The following is a 19567-nucleotide window of genomic DNA, read 5'->3' on the forward strand; positions in this document are numbered from 1 at the left end:
TATATATATATATAAAAACATGGTGCTCTCCAGCCCAATTTAATTTTGTAACCTAATAGATAATAATAGGAGTCTAGCTTTGATGTAGTAAACGTTTTTTTTTCACCAGAGGTCAGGCCAATAATTGTTGTAATGGTTGGTCAGTAACTTTAGCAAACCATGTAGATTGTAGTGCAGCTTGTTTCTCTGTATATATGTGTATGCTCCAGATGATGATCTTGATATGAAGGTCGAAACGCCGAGCATTCATTTTGGTTTATATTAAACTAAAGTTTTGCTCTAACATGGTAGTTTCCTCCATAATTTCCATAATGTGTACATAATTATGTAGAGTATATGTACTGTTAGCACTTAGCATTCCATTGACATCAGAACTGAGCAGTTCAGAAACAAAAACTAATTTCCTTCAGTTTAAGTAAAGAATTTGTGGATGCTTAAAGCATGAAAATACTGAGGTGTGGAGTAATAATAGTTTTCGTTAAAGTTTTTAGAAAATATTTACATCTGGACAAAGGCATGTTGACAGCAAGTATAGAATGAGGTACTCGAATATGACCAGTGCAGGTTGCATGTTGTCATAAAGCGTTTTTTTTTACTTGCAACAGAGAACACCGAGAGAATATCAGCTAAAGAGCTGAGAATGAGAGAGTAGCGTAGAGAGGTAACTTTAAGTATGGAATAATATGGATCCAGAATTTTCTTATATAGGAAGAGTAAAATGAAGGTTTTAAGAAGTGCATGGCCACTCTGTTAATTGCAACTGTATATGCTGAATAGTTTCAAGCTTTTTCTTGCAGGAATTTGTTCATTTGAAGTAAAAGAACTGTTGATAATTCTTTCTGTCATTGGCGATTGGAACAGACGAAACTATGTACTTCCATTTTGTTATGCAAGAAGTGGTATTTCTTCACTAGGAATGGAAGCAGTGTTTGTGTGAATATTCTCTAAACTACTGGAAGGTGGGGCTATTTTGTTTCTTTAATTAGATTTTCTTCTTGAATACTGAAAGCATGGATGACTACTAATGAACTCTGAACTCAGAAAAGGCAATTGATATAATTTATTTGCTGTTTAGTTCACTCAATACTGTTGAAGGTTTACTTGAAGATCGTTTAGAGTGTAGTTTGATGGATCAGTGTGATGCTATATCTTGACCTATACAGTTGATCCTTGAACAACACTGGGGCTAGCCCTCCCCCACCCCATTGTTAGAAAATTCACATATAACTTTTGATTCCCCCAACATTTTTTGCCTTATAAGATACATCGTTGTATTGAACGCATCACATTTTTCATGTCGAATTTTTAGAAAAAACAGTATTCTTCTCCGTATGAGATGCAAGAATTATGCATCAAATTTTTCCTGTAAATATTATTATTTTTTTTATTTTAAATTTTAATACATGTATTATCTGCCAGGACATCCCTACCATACTTTCTTTATCCATAACTTCATCTCTTCCTCATCCACTTATCAATTTTGCTTCATTCACGCAGCACAAAAAAACAACAGTATAGTGCGTTTTTTCATGACAAGAAGTTTTAACAATAATATTTTTTTTTATCTTTGGAGTCAACTTTTGATGTGCCCTCTTGTTTGAAGGCACATCAAAAGTCAGAGGCACTTCATCCTCATTAGCTCCTGGTGGAAGTTCAAAACTGTCTTGTTTTTTCTAGCATTTATGATGAATATGTTTGTACCATTACATACTATTAAGTTCGTGTCTTTTTTTCTGTAGGTGGAGGCCCAAAGTGTCGCTCTGCTGCCCTGTTGCCATTATTTTTGCATACTCAGTCATACACTTAAAAATGCAATCGTATAGCTATGCCTGTGTTTTGTAGAATCCATGGGTTATTAAAAAAAAAATTAAATATAATAATGTATTGATTACTAGTTTAAATGCATGACCGATAACTGCCGTATACAACTATTTAAACTGATCACGCATTATCGACAAGCAATGATGCACCATAAGATGCACTGTTTTATAAGATGCATATGGCTTATAGGATAATCCTGATTTTCAGATAAATTTTAGGTACAAAAAAGCACATCTTAAAAGGCAAAAAATACAATAACTACTAATAGTCTACTGTTGACCGAAAGCCTTATCGATAATATAAACAGTTCATTAACACATATTTTGTATGTTATATGTATTGCATACTGTATTCTTACAATAAAGTAAGCTAGAAAAAAGAAAATGTTATTAAAAAATCATAAGGAAGAGAAAATACATTTACAGTACTGTACTGAATTTATTGGTCGTCTGTTTACAACATGAATCGTATGTCTGTCAGTATCATATAAGACAATGTTGATGTCTTACATCAATATTGTCTTATATGATACAAAACACTGTACATGTTATACATGTTACTAACACTAGACATCAAAAATGAAAAGATAATGTGATAAATAAAATAAATTATTCATATTTATTTATAGGTATAACAATTCATGCATTGATAATGAAGCAGCAGCAGTGATTGCTTTGTGGTAGCCTAGTCTGTACACTAATGAATGAATTATTATAAAATTTTTATTTTATGCTAATTAATAACAGTTAATTTTATGCGGTTATAATTTAATATTGCATCTTTCCATACATTTACATTTCTCTCGACTGCAAATGTAGTGTGTATTGTCTGTGAGTGTTTGTGTGCATACTTTTAAGTGTTGATAAATTTTAACTTTATAATAGATTTGTTTATATTTTATGGTAGTAAATGATAAAAGTGACTAGTATCTACATATATTTTATGCATTCATGACATAAAATATATATTTTTCTTAATTTTCTCAATATTTCTAAGCTATGTGGTTTGGCTGTGAGGTTTTTCAGATTGTCGCAAAACTAAAAAAAAAAAAATTTTTTTTCCCAATATATTTATTTAAAAAAAAAAAAAAAATGTGTATAAGTGCATCCATGCAGTTCAAACCAGCATTCTTCAAGTGTCAACTGGATATGGTTGTCATTGAGCTCTAATTGTTTGTACATAATTTGAGAGAAAGTGGGTGACTTGATATTTTAAATCATGATATAATGATTTGTTTTTATGTGTTATGTATATAATGGCTGTAAATAATATTTGAATAATTGAATTATTTTTGGATATACTTGGTATAATCACTGATTTCAGTTGTGATAGAAAATGATTTTCTTTGTAGTTAATATTTGGGTCTGAGATCAGTAATAACATTTTTATAGGAGACAAACCTGGTTGGTCTTTCAACATTTATAACAGATGGTTCAATACAAAAAAAGAAAAACATCAGTCATCTTAATCACATATAAGAAACAAATGAAAAGGATACTAGCTTTATCCTTAAGGTGGTGTACAAAAATCTGAAAGCCTGTTACAAGGTATAAAAGTAGATGTATTCCATTAATGGAGATTGCATGGAAAGAGAGTGTATAATTGGCAGTGATTGTTTGGATGTTATGGGAGATGCAACCATTTAAATGCATCAGGACTGGTAAAAAGTTTCTTTCTATCAAAGAGGTATCATAGGAGCAAATGGTTTGAGCCTTGCTGTGTAGTGTTTTTTGTGACTGTACACCTCTGGAATGGATGATCTGAAATTTTATGCATTTAGCTGCTTATATACATAATGCTTGCATGTGTTTGAGTAACTTTGGATTAATTATGACAGGTGTGCACTCCACACAACCCACTATGTACACTGCTTAATCCTCTATTTACATGCAATCTCCATTAATGGAATACTTCTACTTTTATACCTTGTAACAGGCTTTCAGATTTTTGTACACCACTTTAAGGATAAAGCTAGTATCCTTTTCATTTGTTTCTTATATGTGATTAAGATGACTGATAGCATTTTTCTGTAAATTGCATGTTCTCTGGCTGGCTTGACCATATGTGGGATGAAAAACCTGAGTTTCCAGGAGGAAGAAGTCCAACCTTCATATGAGATCAGCTGGCTCACCTTCATTTGAAAAGGCCAGGTCATATAAAGATTGATCTCATCATAATGACAAAAAAACTCAAGTCTTTTCAAATTCAAGGTGCATGCAGTGTCTATCAGTCTTTAGATTCTGCTATAGAGCATTTTGACTTAGTAAATTCAATGTGGGGGATAATTTTTTTTTTTTTAGTGAGTAGATATTTTAATTGCATTCTATTATTGTAGTGGATCCAAAGCTTTGGCTGAGGTTGTATAATTGAAAACAGTATGTCTTCTAAATATTCTTGATAGTATTTGGCCAGGGGAGGGGATTGAGGACTTCCTATAGCAGTGTCTACAATCTATTTGTAGATCTTTTTATTCCAACTGGAATAACTGAAGTGTATCAGGTCAGTTGGAATAAAAAGATCTACAAATAGATTGTAGACACTGCTATAGGAAGTCCTCATTCCCCTCCCCTGGCGAAGTACTATCAAGAATATTTTTTTGAGTAAAGTCATTTTTAGCATTAAGTTTAGAAAGGATGTAAAAGATAAATCACTTGCTAATTTAATCAAATATATATTCTCCATTTGAATCAGTAATGCCCTTCTAACATTGTGAAAGCTTCATAATGCCATTTCTATAGAATTCAGGAGGTTTGGAGGCAAATAAGTCGCATAGGCTCGGTTTCAGTGCCTCTAATGTCATATTGTTTTTCATTAATGAAATGTTGCAAAATTCGAAATAATTGGCAATCTGAAGGTGAAAGATCAGGATAATAGAGAAAATATTGAAGCTTTTCCTAGCTGAGTTCTTCAGTCTTGGTCAGGTGATTCTTGCACTATGAGGGCATGAATTATCATGGTGAAAAAACATCCTCTTGATTGACCAGAGAACACCACTTTTCTTTCAGTTTTTCATTCAAGCGATTGAGTTGTTCACAGTGCCTTGATTGTTTGGTTTTTGTGGCAAGAGTTCAAAGTGCATAATACCAACCATATCCCACCAAATACTTAACAAAACCTTCTGAGGCTGAGGTTTAGCACCTCTTCCCCTGAATGAACCCACTGCCTTCGCACTTAACATTCTTGTAAAGTATCCACTTTTCACCACTACACGACTCAAAAACGGAGATTGAATCTCTCTAGAATGAAGAGCAGTGCAGGTTGATGTGCTCTCTTCAATTGTTGTTCATCAGTTCATGAGGAACCCACTTGAGCAACACACTGACTATTTTTCCTACCACACTGTTATCTTGTACTCTCCTTAATAATCACTTATATCCAATCTGACATTTTCTGTGTTCCAATCCAAATAATTTGTCCCTACTACAACCACCAACTCTCTTGCTCTTATTCCTCGAGTCCAATGCTTCAATCACTCTGCTCATTCTACCACCAGGAAAACAATCCTTATGCACCTTCTCATTCACCGCACCTCTAATAATGGAATCTCCATAGAGAGCCACTCTTGAATCATTCGTTACACCTTTTGCATGGCCATCTTTCTTTTTACTCTTTTCACTCTTCCACGTGTGTCCATAATTATTTTCATTTCATTTTGCATGCTCTTCATCTCTTGCCTCATCTTCATCAACTCTGCTTTCATGTTCGGATCCAATATATGATAACATGAAGATTCATGTCTGATAATTTCAGACAGTTTCATATTATGCTTTTGGTTATTTGTGGTTGTGCAGCATCTGCAGCAGACCTCACACTGATATTCTGACAAGGATATCTAAGGATAATTAATTGGCTCATATATCTTTTCCTGAGTGACATTCTGATCTTGTAGTGGAAGCTGCTAATCATGTATTTTATGAATGCTTGGCCTAACAGCAGTTGGCCTGTATGTATCCCAAGGCATCATCATGGAACTACTACTATCTTGATGTGAAGGACTGGTAAAAGGTGGAAGTGCAGCTCCAGGTAATAAGAGTGAGACACCAGGTTCAATATACTTTATGCAACTTGACAAAAAGTAGATAATTCTGGTGATACAGAACAAGGAACTAATATTTGGCTATCTCCACTTGGCCCTGATTCTGTTATTTGGGTGAGTTTCTATTACCTCAACAGTATTAAGAATAGGTGTTATATTTGTTACTGGGATTAACATCAGATCAATCAAACTGTCAAAAGATGTTATCATCACATGTGATTCCTCATTTCTATTACTGTATCTTCACTTTGTTGCAGTCCTTTTACAAACATTGAACTCTGCACAGATGAAAGTAAGTTCTGAGTTGGACTAGGATATATATTTGAATGAGAAACAGAAAGCTCACTTAGTGGATAATCAGTTTCTGACATCTCCGACCTTCACTCATGAACAACTTTATTGGCCTGTTAGTATCTTTCTGGTGTGTCTAGTTCATTTATTCTTGATGATATATTAGTCTTTATGCCACTACAGAATTTTATTTATTATATTACAGAATTTTTTTTAATGAACTTGGAGTTGCTTAATAAGGTTATTAATTAACTTAAGGAATTCACAACGTACACTAGAATATAAATTAAACTTTGATCTATATTTCAGATATTTTGGCCATCTTCAAAGGAACTTAAAATAAAGACACGTGCACACAGGCACTGCACACAGTAAATGAGGATGAAGCGAGGCAGCTGTTGTTTCTCCTAAAAGTTCTGGTGGTGCCCCCTAGTGGGCTATTTAGGTATTCTTGGCCATTGGGCTGAAGGTCTCCTGATGTACGACTCCCAAATTTGGGACAGTCTCATGCAACCAAATTGGTTGAGGAATGGCATGTTTCTTCGGGCTGAGGCTGATTCCATGAAAAGTCTATCAAATTTGAACTTGCTGTGGTGTATTATTGTGGCGTGTATCCAGAGCATGGTCTGCAAGACCAGAGTGGCTATACTGGTGAAAATGGATGTACCTTGTGTTCTGAAATTCTGATATTTGCTGTCCTGCCTGTTTGGCCAAAGTAGGACAGCTTACAGCTGCAAGGGAATACGGTAAAATGTGTACAGCCAATACAAAATAAAGCTGAAGTTATCAAGACAACTGATTCGTCTGACCTTCCTAAAACGCTGCCAGGATAATCAGGTAAACCCAAATTGTGTGAAGTTTAAGCACCGTTTCTTTTCACAAAAGTCTCTTCAATTTTATAACCATGCCAGCTATGCTGTGCTACGGGAACAAATTGCCACCACACGCGCTTTCTCTTAGCTGATGCAAACAAAGCTATTCGGGCACTTGAAGAAGAGCTTTCCAACACATTAAATCACAAGCTTTGGTCAATTTTATTTGATGTCTTGTGCACTGCAGCAGATAAAGAATTTCAGAAAATTTGGGGTAGACATCAAAAAATTTGTGAAATTAAAAAGAACTCAACCTCTGAACCAAAATTTCCAACCAACACTGTAGTCAACCTTTCTTCAGTTATGTAGTGAAGCCTGCAGCACTCATCACTCTTTCACGTGGCCACAACTTCACTATTGCTCCCAGAAAAATACCAGCCAAGGATATAATGATCTGGATTGAACGTGGGATCCACCACTTCCAAACCACATCGCCAACAATATTAGACTGGATGTAGCTTGTGTTCTCACTAAAGCAAGACCACCAAAAATCAACATATCCAATAATGAATATAAAGCTCTGCAGGAAATGAAAAAAAAAAACAAAGAAATAGTAATCACCAAAGCGGATAAGGGAAACGCCACCATAGTACTCAACCATTCGGACTACACGGGTAAACTTAATGCTCTATTATTAGATTGGGCTAATTTTCTCCCTATTGAATACAATCCCACCAACTCACAAATTGGAAAACTCCATAGGCTCCTTAAGAAGGTCACTTCTTGGCCTGTAGACGTAACTAACAAAATAAAACCGTTTAACTCTCTATACCCCTCCCCCCGCATATTCCCAAAAATACATAAAGAAAATGTGCCATTACATTCCATGGTGGATGGCATTGATTCCCCCACATTCAAATTAGCTAAACATTTGGTCAAAGCACTCACACACACTATACTGGCAAAACACCATCACACATAAAAAAACTCAGCCCACTTCAAAGCCAGCATAGAAAACCTTGCACTCCAACATACTGACATAATGGTCAGTTTTGACGTATCCTCCTTATTCACAAATGTCCCACTCAAGGAAACCTTAGAGATAATCCAAGCTAAATTTCCTCCCGATATCTCAGCCCTGTTTCAGTTCACAATGAACTCAGGCTATTTTGTTTGGCAGGGAAAATTCTACAAACAAATAGAGGGGACAGCCACGGGTTCACCACTCTCCCCACCCTTGGCCAACTTCTTTATGGAGACTTTTGAAGAGAAAGTCTTAAACTCTGCCTTACAAAAACCAACCATATGGCTTTGCTACGTTGATGATGTGTTTGCTATTTGGCCACATGGCTCTGACACTCCTCTCCTTCTTAACACACTTAAACAACCAACACACCAGAATCAAGTTTACCCTGGAAAAAGAAGAAAAGAACAGCCTCCCTTTCCTAGACACACTAGTCACCCGCCAGCCTGATGGAACCTTGGTTTTCTCAGTTTATAGAAACCCACCCATACAGGCAGATACATTCACCAACAACTCCCCCCCCCCCCACACACACACAACAATATGGAATTATTAAGACACTACACAACAGGGTTAAACTAATCTGTTCAAATGACAATTCCCTAACCACTGAACTAAATCACATCCTCAACACTTTCTCAGCCAATGGCTACCCCCCCCCCCCCCCCAAATATTGAAACCAGTAAACCACAACAAGGAATACTCTAAATTCATCACCATTCCCTACATCCGAGGCACCTTGGAAAAAATTACCAAAATCTTAAAAAAAACATGACTTGACTTCTTATTACAGGCCATATAGAAAATTGGCATCCCTTATCCGCTTCACTAAAGACCAACCACTTCCCCTTGACCTATCTGGTGTATACCAGGTCCCTTGCAGCTGTAAGCTGTCCTACTTTGGCCAAACAGGCAGGACAGCGAATATCAGAATTTCAGAACACAAGGGCTACATCCCTTTTCACCAGTATAGCCACTCTGGTCTTGCAGACCATACTCTGGGTACACTCTACAGAATATGGTGGAAGAAAGCCACAATAATACACCATAGCAAGTTCAAATTTGAAAGAATTTTCATGGAATCAGCCTCAGCCCTAAGAAACATGCCAAATCTCAACAAATTTGGTTGCATGAAACTTCCCCAAATTTGGGAGATTACATCAGGAGACCTTCAGCCCAACGGCCAAGAATACCTACGTAGCCCACTAGGGGGCACCATCAAGACTTTTAGGAGAAGCAATAGCTTCCTCGCTTTGTCCTTATTTACTGTGTGTAGTGCCTGCATGCACGTGTTTTTATTTTAAGTTTCTTTGAAGATGGAAATATAGATTAAAGTTTAATTTAATTTATATTCTAGTGTATGTTGTGAATTCTTTAAGTTAATTAATAATCATTTGTAACCAACATATAAGCCTTTCTACGAGAGGTTGCTTAATAAATTTACCTATTATATATTATTGTTATAAACATTCTAACATATCTTCTAATCAACATAATTTTTTTAAGCTTTAAAATAAAAAAGTAATTTTTTACTTGCTTATATAAATATAATTAGCAGGAGAAATAATACATTAGGATTTTTTGTTTATTTTTTAAGTGATCCAAATGCTTCTGCCATAGCACAACAACAGACTCAGCTTCACAATCATATATTAGCTCTGACGGCTACTAATCCATTTGGAGATTCCCCGCTCTTCAGGAACATAGTCAAGGTTTGTATATTTTCAGATAAAAAATTGTTGATTTTTATTCTTTCACCCTGTATATCTTTGGGCTTTTTACTTCTTAGCGTGGATCTTCTTAATTACTTCATTACAAAAATAAATAAATACTATACAAGCTTCATGCCGAGAGAGTAACATATACATTTTATTATGCACAGAAGGGTATTATTGTGGTTATATCAACACAGTAAACCTGAATTTATTTCAGCCTCAAAATGTTTTAAATTATCAATTTGAAACTAGAATTTGAATTATTTAAGCATTTCCCAAAAGTTACCATTTATTTTATTGTATTTTTTTGTGTAAAGACCAGGATAGAATTTTCCCTTCTCGTTGACACTCATCAACTCTTGGTCATTGCAAGCAGTTTAATATTTCTACTTATCTTCACATCTGAAGTGAGAGATAGTATAGAAATATTTTTATATTGCAACAGACACAAAAAAGTCATCATGTTTGTGTCTACGCTTACAAAATGACCATAGAAAAAAGCACATGCTTGAAGAAGGTGATGTGAGAGTCATAGGTCCAGACATACACTGAACCTAGGAGACAATAGAAAATCTGCCAATATAGTTATCTCCAAAGTATTTCAACAGGAGAAATTACTCATAGAATTAGAATCTATAGTTAGTGACTGACCAGGTGAGCTTGTACAAAGTTTTCAAGGTATGGGTAAATTTTGATGACCCCAAGAAAATCACCTGGCCATGGAAATACCGATGATACATTTTCTTGGGGTCACCAAATGAGAGATAGAGATGATATTAAAAATTACTACCCTGTCAGTCTCCTTTCAAATGGTATACAAAATTTTACAAAAATCATTAGCAACTGAATACAAAACAAACTAGATTTTTGGTAACCTCCAAAACAAGCAGGATTTGGAAAAAAATACAGCACTGTTGATTATGTATATTAAAGATATAAATTAAAGATGTCAAGAAATTTTATTCTTGGTTTCATTCTTTATAACTTTGTTATCATTTCAGGGTCTGGCTCTCATTGATTGAGACCTTAGTAAAGGTTGAAACCGGTCTGAGTAGTGGGCCTTCCCATAATGTATAGCATTATACATGTCCGTAAGGATATGTGCATTGCATTATGGGATACTAAGGCATTTGATGTGAAGTCATCAGCTTCTATATACAAGTAGCCCAGTCATGAAATGACTTTACATGCAAACTTTATTTGCTTACACTTTGATAAAGGATGAAACCAGGAATATAATTTCCTGGAATCAATGATTTATAGCATAACCAAGTGAAAAAACTTTCAATATGCATCTTAGCCTATTTGGGAAACCCTGATGAACATAAAACATATGAGTTGCTATCAAAAAGAAACCAGACCTTGCTGGATATGATTTTGCCATGAACGTGAAATTAGAACAAAGGGCAAATGTAAATTTTTGAATGAAACTGGGGAAATCTGTTACAGAGACCCTTGAATTACTTTGTGAGGCATATCAAAATGATTAGATATGTGAAGAGCCAAAGGCTTCAATTCAGCAACATATAACTTGTTTAAGTTAAGGGATATTACATCCCATATAGTTTCTTAGCCGAATAAGAAACTCAAAGAGTTTCATGCCGAATATAGTAAAAACTATATAAAAAGTTCGGCGATTCCAAGCGTAAGAAAATACCTGGATACTGCAGCACTGATCCCAAAGGGTAGTGCAAGCTGGGGCAACTCGTGGTAGAGGTGGAGCGAGCTCCGATCACTATTCTTGATATTTGCCCATAATGTGAACTTACCTCCTAGGAACTGTATTTTTGTTCACATTATGAGAGAAGGTCACTATCCAGACCGGTTTCGACCTTTATTGAGGTCTCATCAGTGAGTAGCCAGACCTAGTTAATATCAAGTTTGTAGCGAACAGAACTTGTACCCCTACTACCAGTATTGCCGTGAGGTGCTCTAATAAATTATTAGATATGTGAAGAGCCAAAGGCCTTCAAGAGCCAAAGGTCTACAAAACCAAACAATAGGAAAATGTTTACAAGTATTAAGCTGAACATGTTGAAAAGGAGTATGATTGTCCACTAGAATAGCTACTCCACCATGGGTTTCACCAAAATATTGATTTCAATGCTCTGCTGTAGAAACACAAACCATTCTGTTTCTGTCTGCAGTAAGCATATTTAAACCCTGGGGACTACACTTGAAGAAATTTCACTGTAGTTAGTAAGAATAGAATTGGAGATGGTCCTGCTTATGGTGAAGTAACTATCCTAGTTGGCAATCATACTCCTTTCAACATGTTCAATTCTGGAAGTAGCAAATTTCCATATCCGTAGGATTTCTTGTTATGATGTATTCCATTTATTTACCACCAGGTTATGAAGTAAATGCCATTGAACTTTATAATCTTATGTTGCAGCTGCCTCAACCCATACTTCGCATGGGTGACCTTAATGGACACAATGGCCAACACAAATGGATATGGGTCATATCATTGAGAAGCTCAACAATCATTTCCTCTCACTTATTAATAATCAATCGATACCCTCTTTCATATGTCTGCCCGCTTATATTCTGCAATTTTCCTCCAAATCAATGTTACCTGTTAAGACTCTAACATTGTCAGATCTTATATTTCTATCTTCTAAGGCACTTTATACCATATCAATCCACCCATATCTTGGTCTTCTTCTGGGTCATTTTCCTGCCAACCTGGCAGAGAACACCACCTGAGATTAGCTCTGCTAACACATCCCTGGATGCTGACCAGGTCAAGTTCTGTTCTTTCCTGATATCCTCATTTTTAATATGATATTGACTTTAATGCCATCTGTTCATGCCCCTAATCTTTCTCAGGACTCTCATATCTGTGATCTCTAGTCTTTGGTCGAGTGTTTTACTTGTAACCGTTCTGAGATCTAAAAGTTAAAATTAATTTGAATACTCTTGTATATAGCTAATTTAGCATTTTGACTAATTACTTTCTTATTCCTTATAAATTCATTCAACTGACTTCCTACCATAGAGCTTTCTGATTCTGTTGTCTATTTCCATATTTAATTTACCATCTTCACTAAATATTGTGCCTTTTTTTTTTTTTAGCCTTGTTGCTGTTCCATGCCCTTTGTTTTGTTCCTTTGTCGTCGTCATCGAATTCCTGCCATGTACCCTCAAGGGGTGTACAGGATATGATAGTACTACATGAAAAATTTACATTATTACCAACTTTCTATCTACAATTTTCCTCCAAATCAGTCTGTTACTTCTCAAGACTCCAACATTATCAGATCTTATCTTTCTATCGTCTAAGGCACTTTGTACCGTATCGATCCACTTATATCTTGGCCTTCCTCTGGGTCGTTTTCCTGCCAACCTGACAGAGAACACCTGTTTTGCTAATCTTTCCTTGCCCATTCCATTTAAGTGACCATACCACCTGAGATTAGCTCTGCTAATGCATTCCTGGATGCCGACAATGTCAAGCTCTTCCCTAATATCCTCGTTTTTAATATGATTGCCATTGATGCCATCTGTACACGCCTCTAATCTTTCTCAGGGCTCTCATTGAGTATATTCAATTTACCATCTTCACTAAAAATAGTGCCTAAGTAACTGAAATGTTTTACTTGTTCAACAGGTTCTCCGTTCACAACAGTTGACATTTTCAACGATTCCGCCTATTTTCATTGTCTTTGTCTTTTTATTGTTGACCTTCATACCATATCTATTACAACAGTTATTCAATTTAGTAAGGGAATCTTGCAGACTTGTAGTGGATTTATTTAGAAGTATAACATCATTGCATAAAGCAAAGAGCTGACATTAACATCAGGTTTAATACCACTTTCCTTCATAATGTAATCCATATAGATAAAGAATAACAGAGAGGATAATGTGCTTCCATGTCTGACACCAGATTTAACATTAAATAGTCTTCCTGTACTTCCTGCAATTCTAACTGCTGACTTACAACTCAAATAAAGACTAAGTATTGTTTCATATAATGTCCCACTGACACACCATACAACTGTAGCGTTTTGAATAGTTTTTCTCTTGGCACCTGGTGATGATTTTTCCAGATCTATAAAACTTAAATACAGATCTTTGTTATATTCCCATGATTTCTCAACTATTTGTCGTAAAATGAAAATCTGATCCTGACATCCTCTATTTGGCCTGAATCCAGATTCTTCTTCGCCAAGCTTTTCTTTCACAATTCTTCTTAACCGTTTCTCAAGTATACTGGCATAAATCTTGCCGGGAACACTCAGTAGGAAAATACCTCTGTAATTCTCACATTCCGTTTTATTTCCCTTTTTAGATATGGGTACTATTAGAGCTCTACTCCAATCATCAGGAATTCTTCCCTCTGTCCAGGCCTTCTGAACTATGCATTGCAAACCACTGTAAGACTTTATACCTCCATACTTGAGCGTTTTTGGTCGAGTATCATCTACTCCAGCTGCCTTTCCACATTTCAGGCTTTGGATGGCCTTTTTCTACTTCAAGCATGGATATGTTTTTTTTTACCACTGTGCTGTCACTGATTGTTTCATTTAGCAATTTTTCAAAATAATTACTCCATACTTCAAGGATATCTTTTTCCTGTTATTTGCTCTATGTACTCACTGGAACTATATTCTCTTGCACAAATGCCTATATGAAAAATGTACCAGGCTAACTGCAATATTTTTTCCCATCTTGTAAAATTGCATGCTGAAGCAGTCACTCAAATGTTTATCAATGAATATGGAAGCAATTTTTTTCTTCGAGATTTTAAATGTTTGAAAGTTACATTGTTAAATTAGGCTAATTATTTATATTTTTTTAAAATAAATATGACCTTTTGGTTTCTTTCCTTGAAAATACCATTATATGGATCGCCACACACTTCAGTTCTAGAAAGGAATTTGTTTTTCCATTTTTATGAACAACAAATGAGGTTAAATTGCATTACTTGGTTTCCAATTGTGGGACTTTTTAATGTCAAAAATTTATATCCAATGATATTTCATCCAGTACTCTCTTCATCTTTGAAATTGCAACAGATGGTTTTTTTTTTTTTTTTTTGCTTGTAGAATACACATTACTATAACATGCAATGCTCAATCACTGTAGATATGTTGAAAATATAATATGGATATCCTATTGAACTGATTTAAAATTTATTCTCATTTTGAAGATTTTTAACTACATTTCTCTGCTTTCTCCTCTCCTGGAACTCAATTACATACTACTCCAAATTTCTACTGGTTTGAAAGCTTTCACAGATAATATTCAAAATCTATTACTTCATTTTGCCATTTTGACAAAAAGAAATAAGGCAATAACATTGTTGTATTTGTCAAGGCTTCTAATTCTGTACTATTTCTTCATCATCATAACGTTAATTACGGATATAGACCATATTGATCTGTTCTGGTCTCGTTATTCAACTAATATATTTTTTAAGGTCTACTCTTTCCAATTGGTTTATATTTTCTTATTTGTTTAGGGTGTTGGCCATTTGGTTTACATGTTCCATCCATTTTTGTTTATAATTGTTTAGATTTTTTTTCTATTGATTTTGTTTTTATTTCTTTTAAAACATCTCTGTTCCTTTTTTGGTCTAATAATATGTACTTTTGCATTTCTTCTCATAAATCTCATTTCACTTGTTTTTATCTTTTGTTTATCTTGTCCGTTTATCGCCCAAATTTCACTGCCATATAATAATGTGGACACTGCTGGAATATTGCATATTTTCAAGATGTTTCTTTTTGTACCATGTTTGGATTGAGTGTTCTATTTATCAGGCCTATAATCTCTAAAAATTTTGAAGTTTTTAATTTTTCTTTTTCTCCATATGATATTTCACATCCAAGATAAACTGAAATATTTATCTGTTCTATTATTTTATTATTAATAACTATTTTATCCCACTCCTGACATATTTTTTAGGAGCTTGTGTAGCTCAGTGGATGTGCCGTTTGCTTAACTGCATGAAGGAAGATTTCTAGTCTAGTGGGTGACTAGAGGAAATTTTTCTAGGCCTTTTTTCGCCCAGTTCCTGAGTTAGTCAATCACTGGCACGAGCAAGCAGGGTTTTTCATCCTGCAAACTGAAGAAAATCAACCGTAGAACCCACACTATTTCAAACATTAAATATATTATATTAGGGACCACAAGATGGCAGCACTTGTTGAGCCATTCTCTTCACCGCGCGCCATTTAATTAGTGATAGCCTTGGGCCAACTATCACTGATTGGGTACCAGTGGAGATTGAACTGCCTACTCAGTCTCCAAAAGTTAGATAGGGCTAAAACGGCCTCGCCTACTCTCTATATGGGAATAAAAAAAAGGCGTGAGCTGATTTGAGATTTGATTTCATAACTATTTTACTTCTAACTGGAGTTTGTCTGCAAAATGCCATTGTTTTAGTTTCACTACAGATATTTTCATTCCAAACTATAATGCTTAAATTGTATATTGCTCTTTGTAAATTGTCTTCCTTATCTGATATTATTACTTGATCATCTGCAAATAATCGCGCATTTATTTTGTTATCTCTGTATGTTCACTGGACATCCACAGATGCCGTATGGTCACTCCTATGCTCAGTGATGTGCCACACCAGGCCACGCTATGTAGTCCTGTTTGCTTTTCTGGCGACTTCAACTCTCTGAAGATTAGTTGCCCTACACACACCATCCATCCATCTCGTTAATGGTCTGCCCCTTCCTCTTTTTCCAGGAACTTTACCTTCTATTACTGTTCTGAGAAGTCCTCCTTCCATCCTTTATTTTGTTATTCTGGGATATTTCTATAACTGGATTGTTTAAGGTGTTCCACTATATTAATATATATATTGAAAAGTGTTGGAGACAGAGGACATCCCTGTCTTCCTTGGTTTATAGATTGTTTTTCAGACATTTTTTCATTTATTTTTATTTTTATTTCATTATCTTTGTAAATATACCCGAGGAATGGAGGGAGAGTACTCTTGTTCCCATCTACAAGGGTAAAGGGAATGCACAAGACTGTAAAAATTACAGAGGAATAAAGTTGATGTCCCACACAATGAAGATCCTAGAAAGGGTTCTTGATGGTAGATTGAGGGAGGAGGTGGAGATTGCAAAGGAACAATTTGGCTTCATGCCTGGTAGATCAACAACAGATGCTATCTTTGGGTTACGACAGATGATGGAAAAGTTTCGAGAGAAACAAAGGGAGCTGCATCTGGTATTTATTGATCTGGAGAAAGCATATGATAGAGTGCCAAGGCAAGAAGTCAGGAGGTGTCTGAGGGAGAAGAAGGTGCCAGAGAAATATGTCAGGTTGGTGCAGGAAATGTACAGAAATGTGAAGACAAGTGTTCGGACCTGTTTGGGACAGACAGAAAGTTTTCAAGTAACAGTTGGCTTGCATCAAGGGTCAGCATTAAGTCCGTTTCTGTTTAATATTGTGATGGAGGTGGTAACAGAGGAGGTGAGAGAAGATGCACCTTGGACAATGTTGTATGCAGATGATATCTTGCTGTGTGTAGATTCAAGAGAAGAAGCGGAAACTAAACTGGAAAGATGGAGAAAAGTACTGGAAGAGAGAGGTATGAGACTGAGCAGAAGTAAGACAGAGTATATGTGTTGCGCAGTGGGCGGTGGCCAGGAGACAGACCTGGAGCTGGAAGGAAATGTCATCAGGAAGGTGAGAGACTTTAGATACTTAGGTTCGACAGTGGAAGAAGATGGAGGAGGTGAGAAGGAAGTGGGATGCAGGATACAAGCAGGTTGGAGGAACTGGAGGGAGATGGCTGGAGTGTTATGCGATAAGAGGGTGCCGATTCAATCTGAAAGGCAAAATTTATAGGACAGTAGTGAGGCCAGCTATGACATATGCTATAGAAACTGTGGCCCTGAGGAAAAATAACATTAGCAGGATGGAAGTAGCAGAGATGAGAATGCTTAGGTGGATGTGCGGTGTGACCAGAAAGGATCATCTGAGAAATGACTATGTCAGGGGAACAGTGAAAGTTACGAACTCAGGAGCGAAAATACAGGAGGCAAGGTTGAGATGGTTTGGTCATGTGATGAGAAAGGAGGACGAATATGTGGGAAGAAGGGTCATGCAGATGGATGTGCAAGGAAGGCGGAAGCGTGGGCGGCCAAAGAAGAGATGGAGGGAGCTGGTAGAAGAGGACTTGAAGATGAAGAACTTGGATGTGGTGACAGCCCAAGACAGGAAGGTGTGGAGGAGACTCATAACAAACAGTGACCCCACTTAAGTGGGAGAAGCTGCAGAAGAAGAAGAAGAAGAATTTCATTATCTTTGTATATATATTCAATATTGCATGTAGTAAAATATTAGGTGTATTCATTCTTTGTAATATATTAAACAATCTATATCTTTGTAGAAAGTTTTTTACCTTGGGTATAATATATGTTAAAGATACCAAGCTATTTTAAATATAAACCTGATTTTAATCCATTTCCCAAGTAAGCAAACAGACAAGAAAGTCAAGTTTGTGCCTGCAAGTAGTGCAAGTCTGGGTGACCCGCACGTAGTGCAAGTCTTTTTACTTTGTCAAATGGTTTATCCTAATCTATAAACAAAAGATGAGTTTCTAAATTAAATTCTCTCTTTTTTTTTTTTCTATAAATAGTTTTATACAAAAAGCTGCATCCATAGTAGAGAATCCTTAATTATATGTTTAGTTTAATCCTTTATCCAAGTGTAAGCAAACAAAGTTTGTGCTTGAAGTCCTGAAGTGGGAGTCTCCCAGTCCTGAGGATACTTCAGGCATAAACTTTGTGTGCTTACACTTGGATAAAGGATTAAACTAAATATATAATTTATAGTCTAACCAAGTGGAAAAAAAACTTCCAACATCTTTCTCTAATCCAGATTAATTTTATAATAAGGTGTGAAACCTTTTGGCAACTGGCATATGGAAATATGACTTATGCATTGCTTCAACCTTGGTATCACCTCTGGGTCTGGCTCCCACTGAAGAGATCTCAATAAAGGTCGAAACCAGTCTGGGTAGTGACCCTTCACGTAATGCATAGCATTATACATGTCCAACTGGAGATGTGCTTTGCATTATGGGATGCTAAGGAAAGTGATCAGAACTCAGTCCACCTTTGCCATGAGTTGCCCCAGTCCTGAAGATACTTCAGGACTGCAAACTTTATTTAATAATCTCTGATGAAAATTTTTTTCCAGCAAATTTGTAGTTTGGAGTTTATCCCATCTCCTGCCGATTTTTCATTTGTTATTTTACTTAGGCTGTCCTTTAATTCTTTCATTGTTATTATATCATTTAAAGCATTTTGTAAGTTATTGGTGTAATTTTTTTTATGTTAGTATTATCTGTCCAAAGATCTGTGAAGTAATCCAAGAATTCTTTTATATCTCTGCATTCATGTGTTTTAGTATTTTATATGCATTGGGTCTTAGATATGATACATATTTTTCCCAGCTTTCACTTTGTCTCTTTCTGGTTTCTCTTTTTGGCTGTTGCTCGTCTTTTTTATATTCAATTTCATCTTGATTTTTGCTACTTAACCATTTTTTAAAAGCACTTTTTATTTTCAATTATTGTTTTTATTTCATTGTCCTATATATGTAATATTTCATTTTTATGATTTTTTTTTGTGTGTTCCTAGACTTTCATATACTGCTGATGTAATAATTTCTTTTATATTATTCCATTCTTTCTTGATGTCTTCATTCTGTTGTATTTTTTCTGAGTAGTTATTAATCCTTTGTTAGTATAGAAGTCTTACACTTGAATCATTTAGTAGTTAGTCTTACTTTGTAATTAGATTTTGTTTCTCTAGTTTGTATATTTTTTTGTAACCAGTTTGGTTACAAAAAATACAAAAAAAGATCCTAATTTATCTTGATTTACATC

The 19567-nt window shown here is 35.5% G+C and overlaps 1 protein-coding gene across 2 annotated transcripts in view; it reads left to right on the top strand.

The window, feature by feature from the left end:
- The window catches only part of Nup98-96 (nuclear pore complex protein Nup98-96), a 610292-nt gene that overhangs the window by 252161 nt on the left and 338564 nt on the right, over positions 1-19567 (top strand). For both annotated transcript variants that reach the window (XM_090395312.1, XM_090395313.1), the window contains exon 13: positions 9582-9696. In XM_090395312.1, coding sequence (XP_090251438.1) covers positions 9582-9696 — 115 coding nt within the window. The remainder of the gene's footprint in view (positions 1-9581; positions 9697-19567) is intronic.

This window comes from Typopeltis vanoorti, chromosome 7 (genome assembly GCF_054136105.1).
Source record: "Typopeltis vanoorti isolate ZY-2024b chromosome 7, IOZ_Tvanoo_1.0, whole genome shotgun sequence".
NCBI lineage: Eukaryota > Metazoa > Arthropoda > Arachnida > Uropygi > Thelyphonidae > Typopeltis > Typopeltis vanoorti.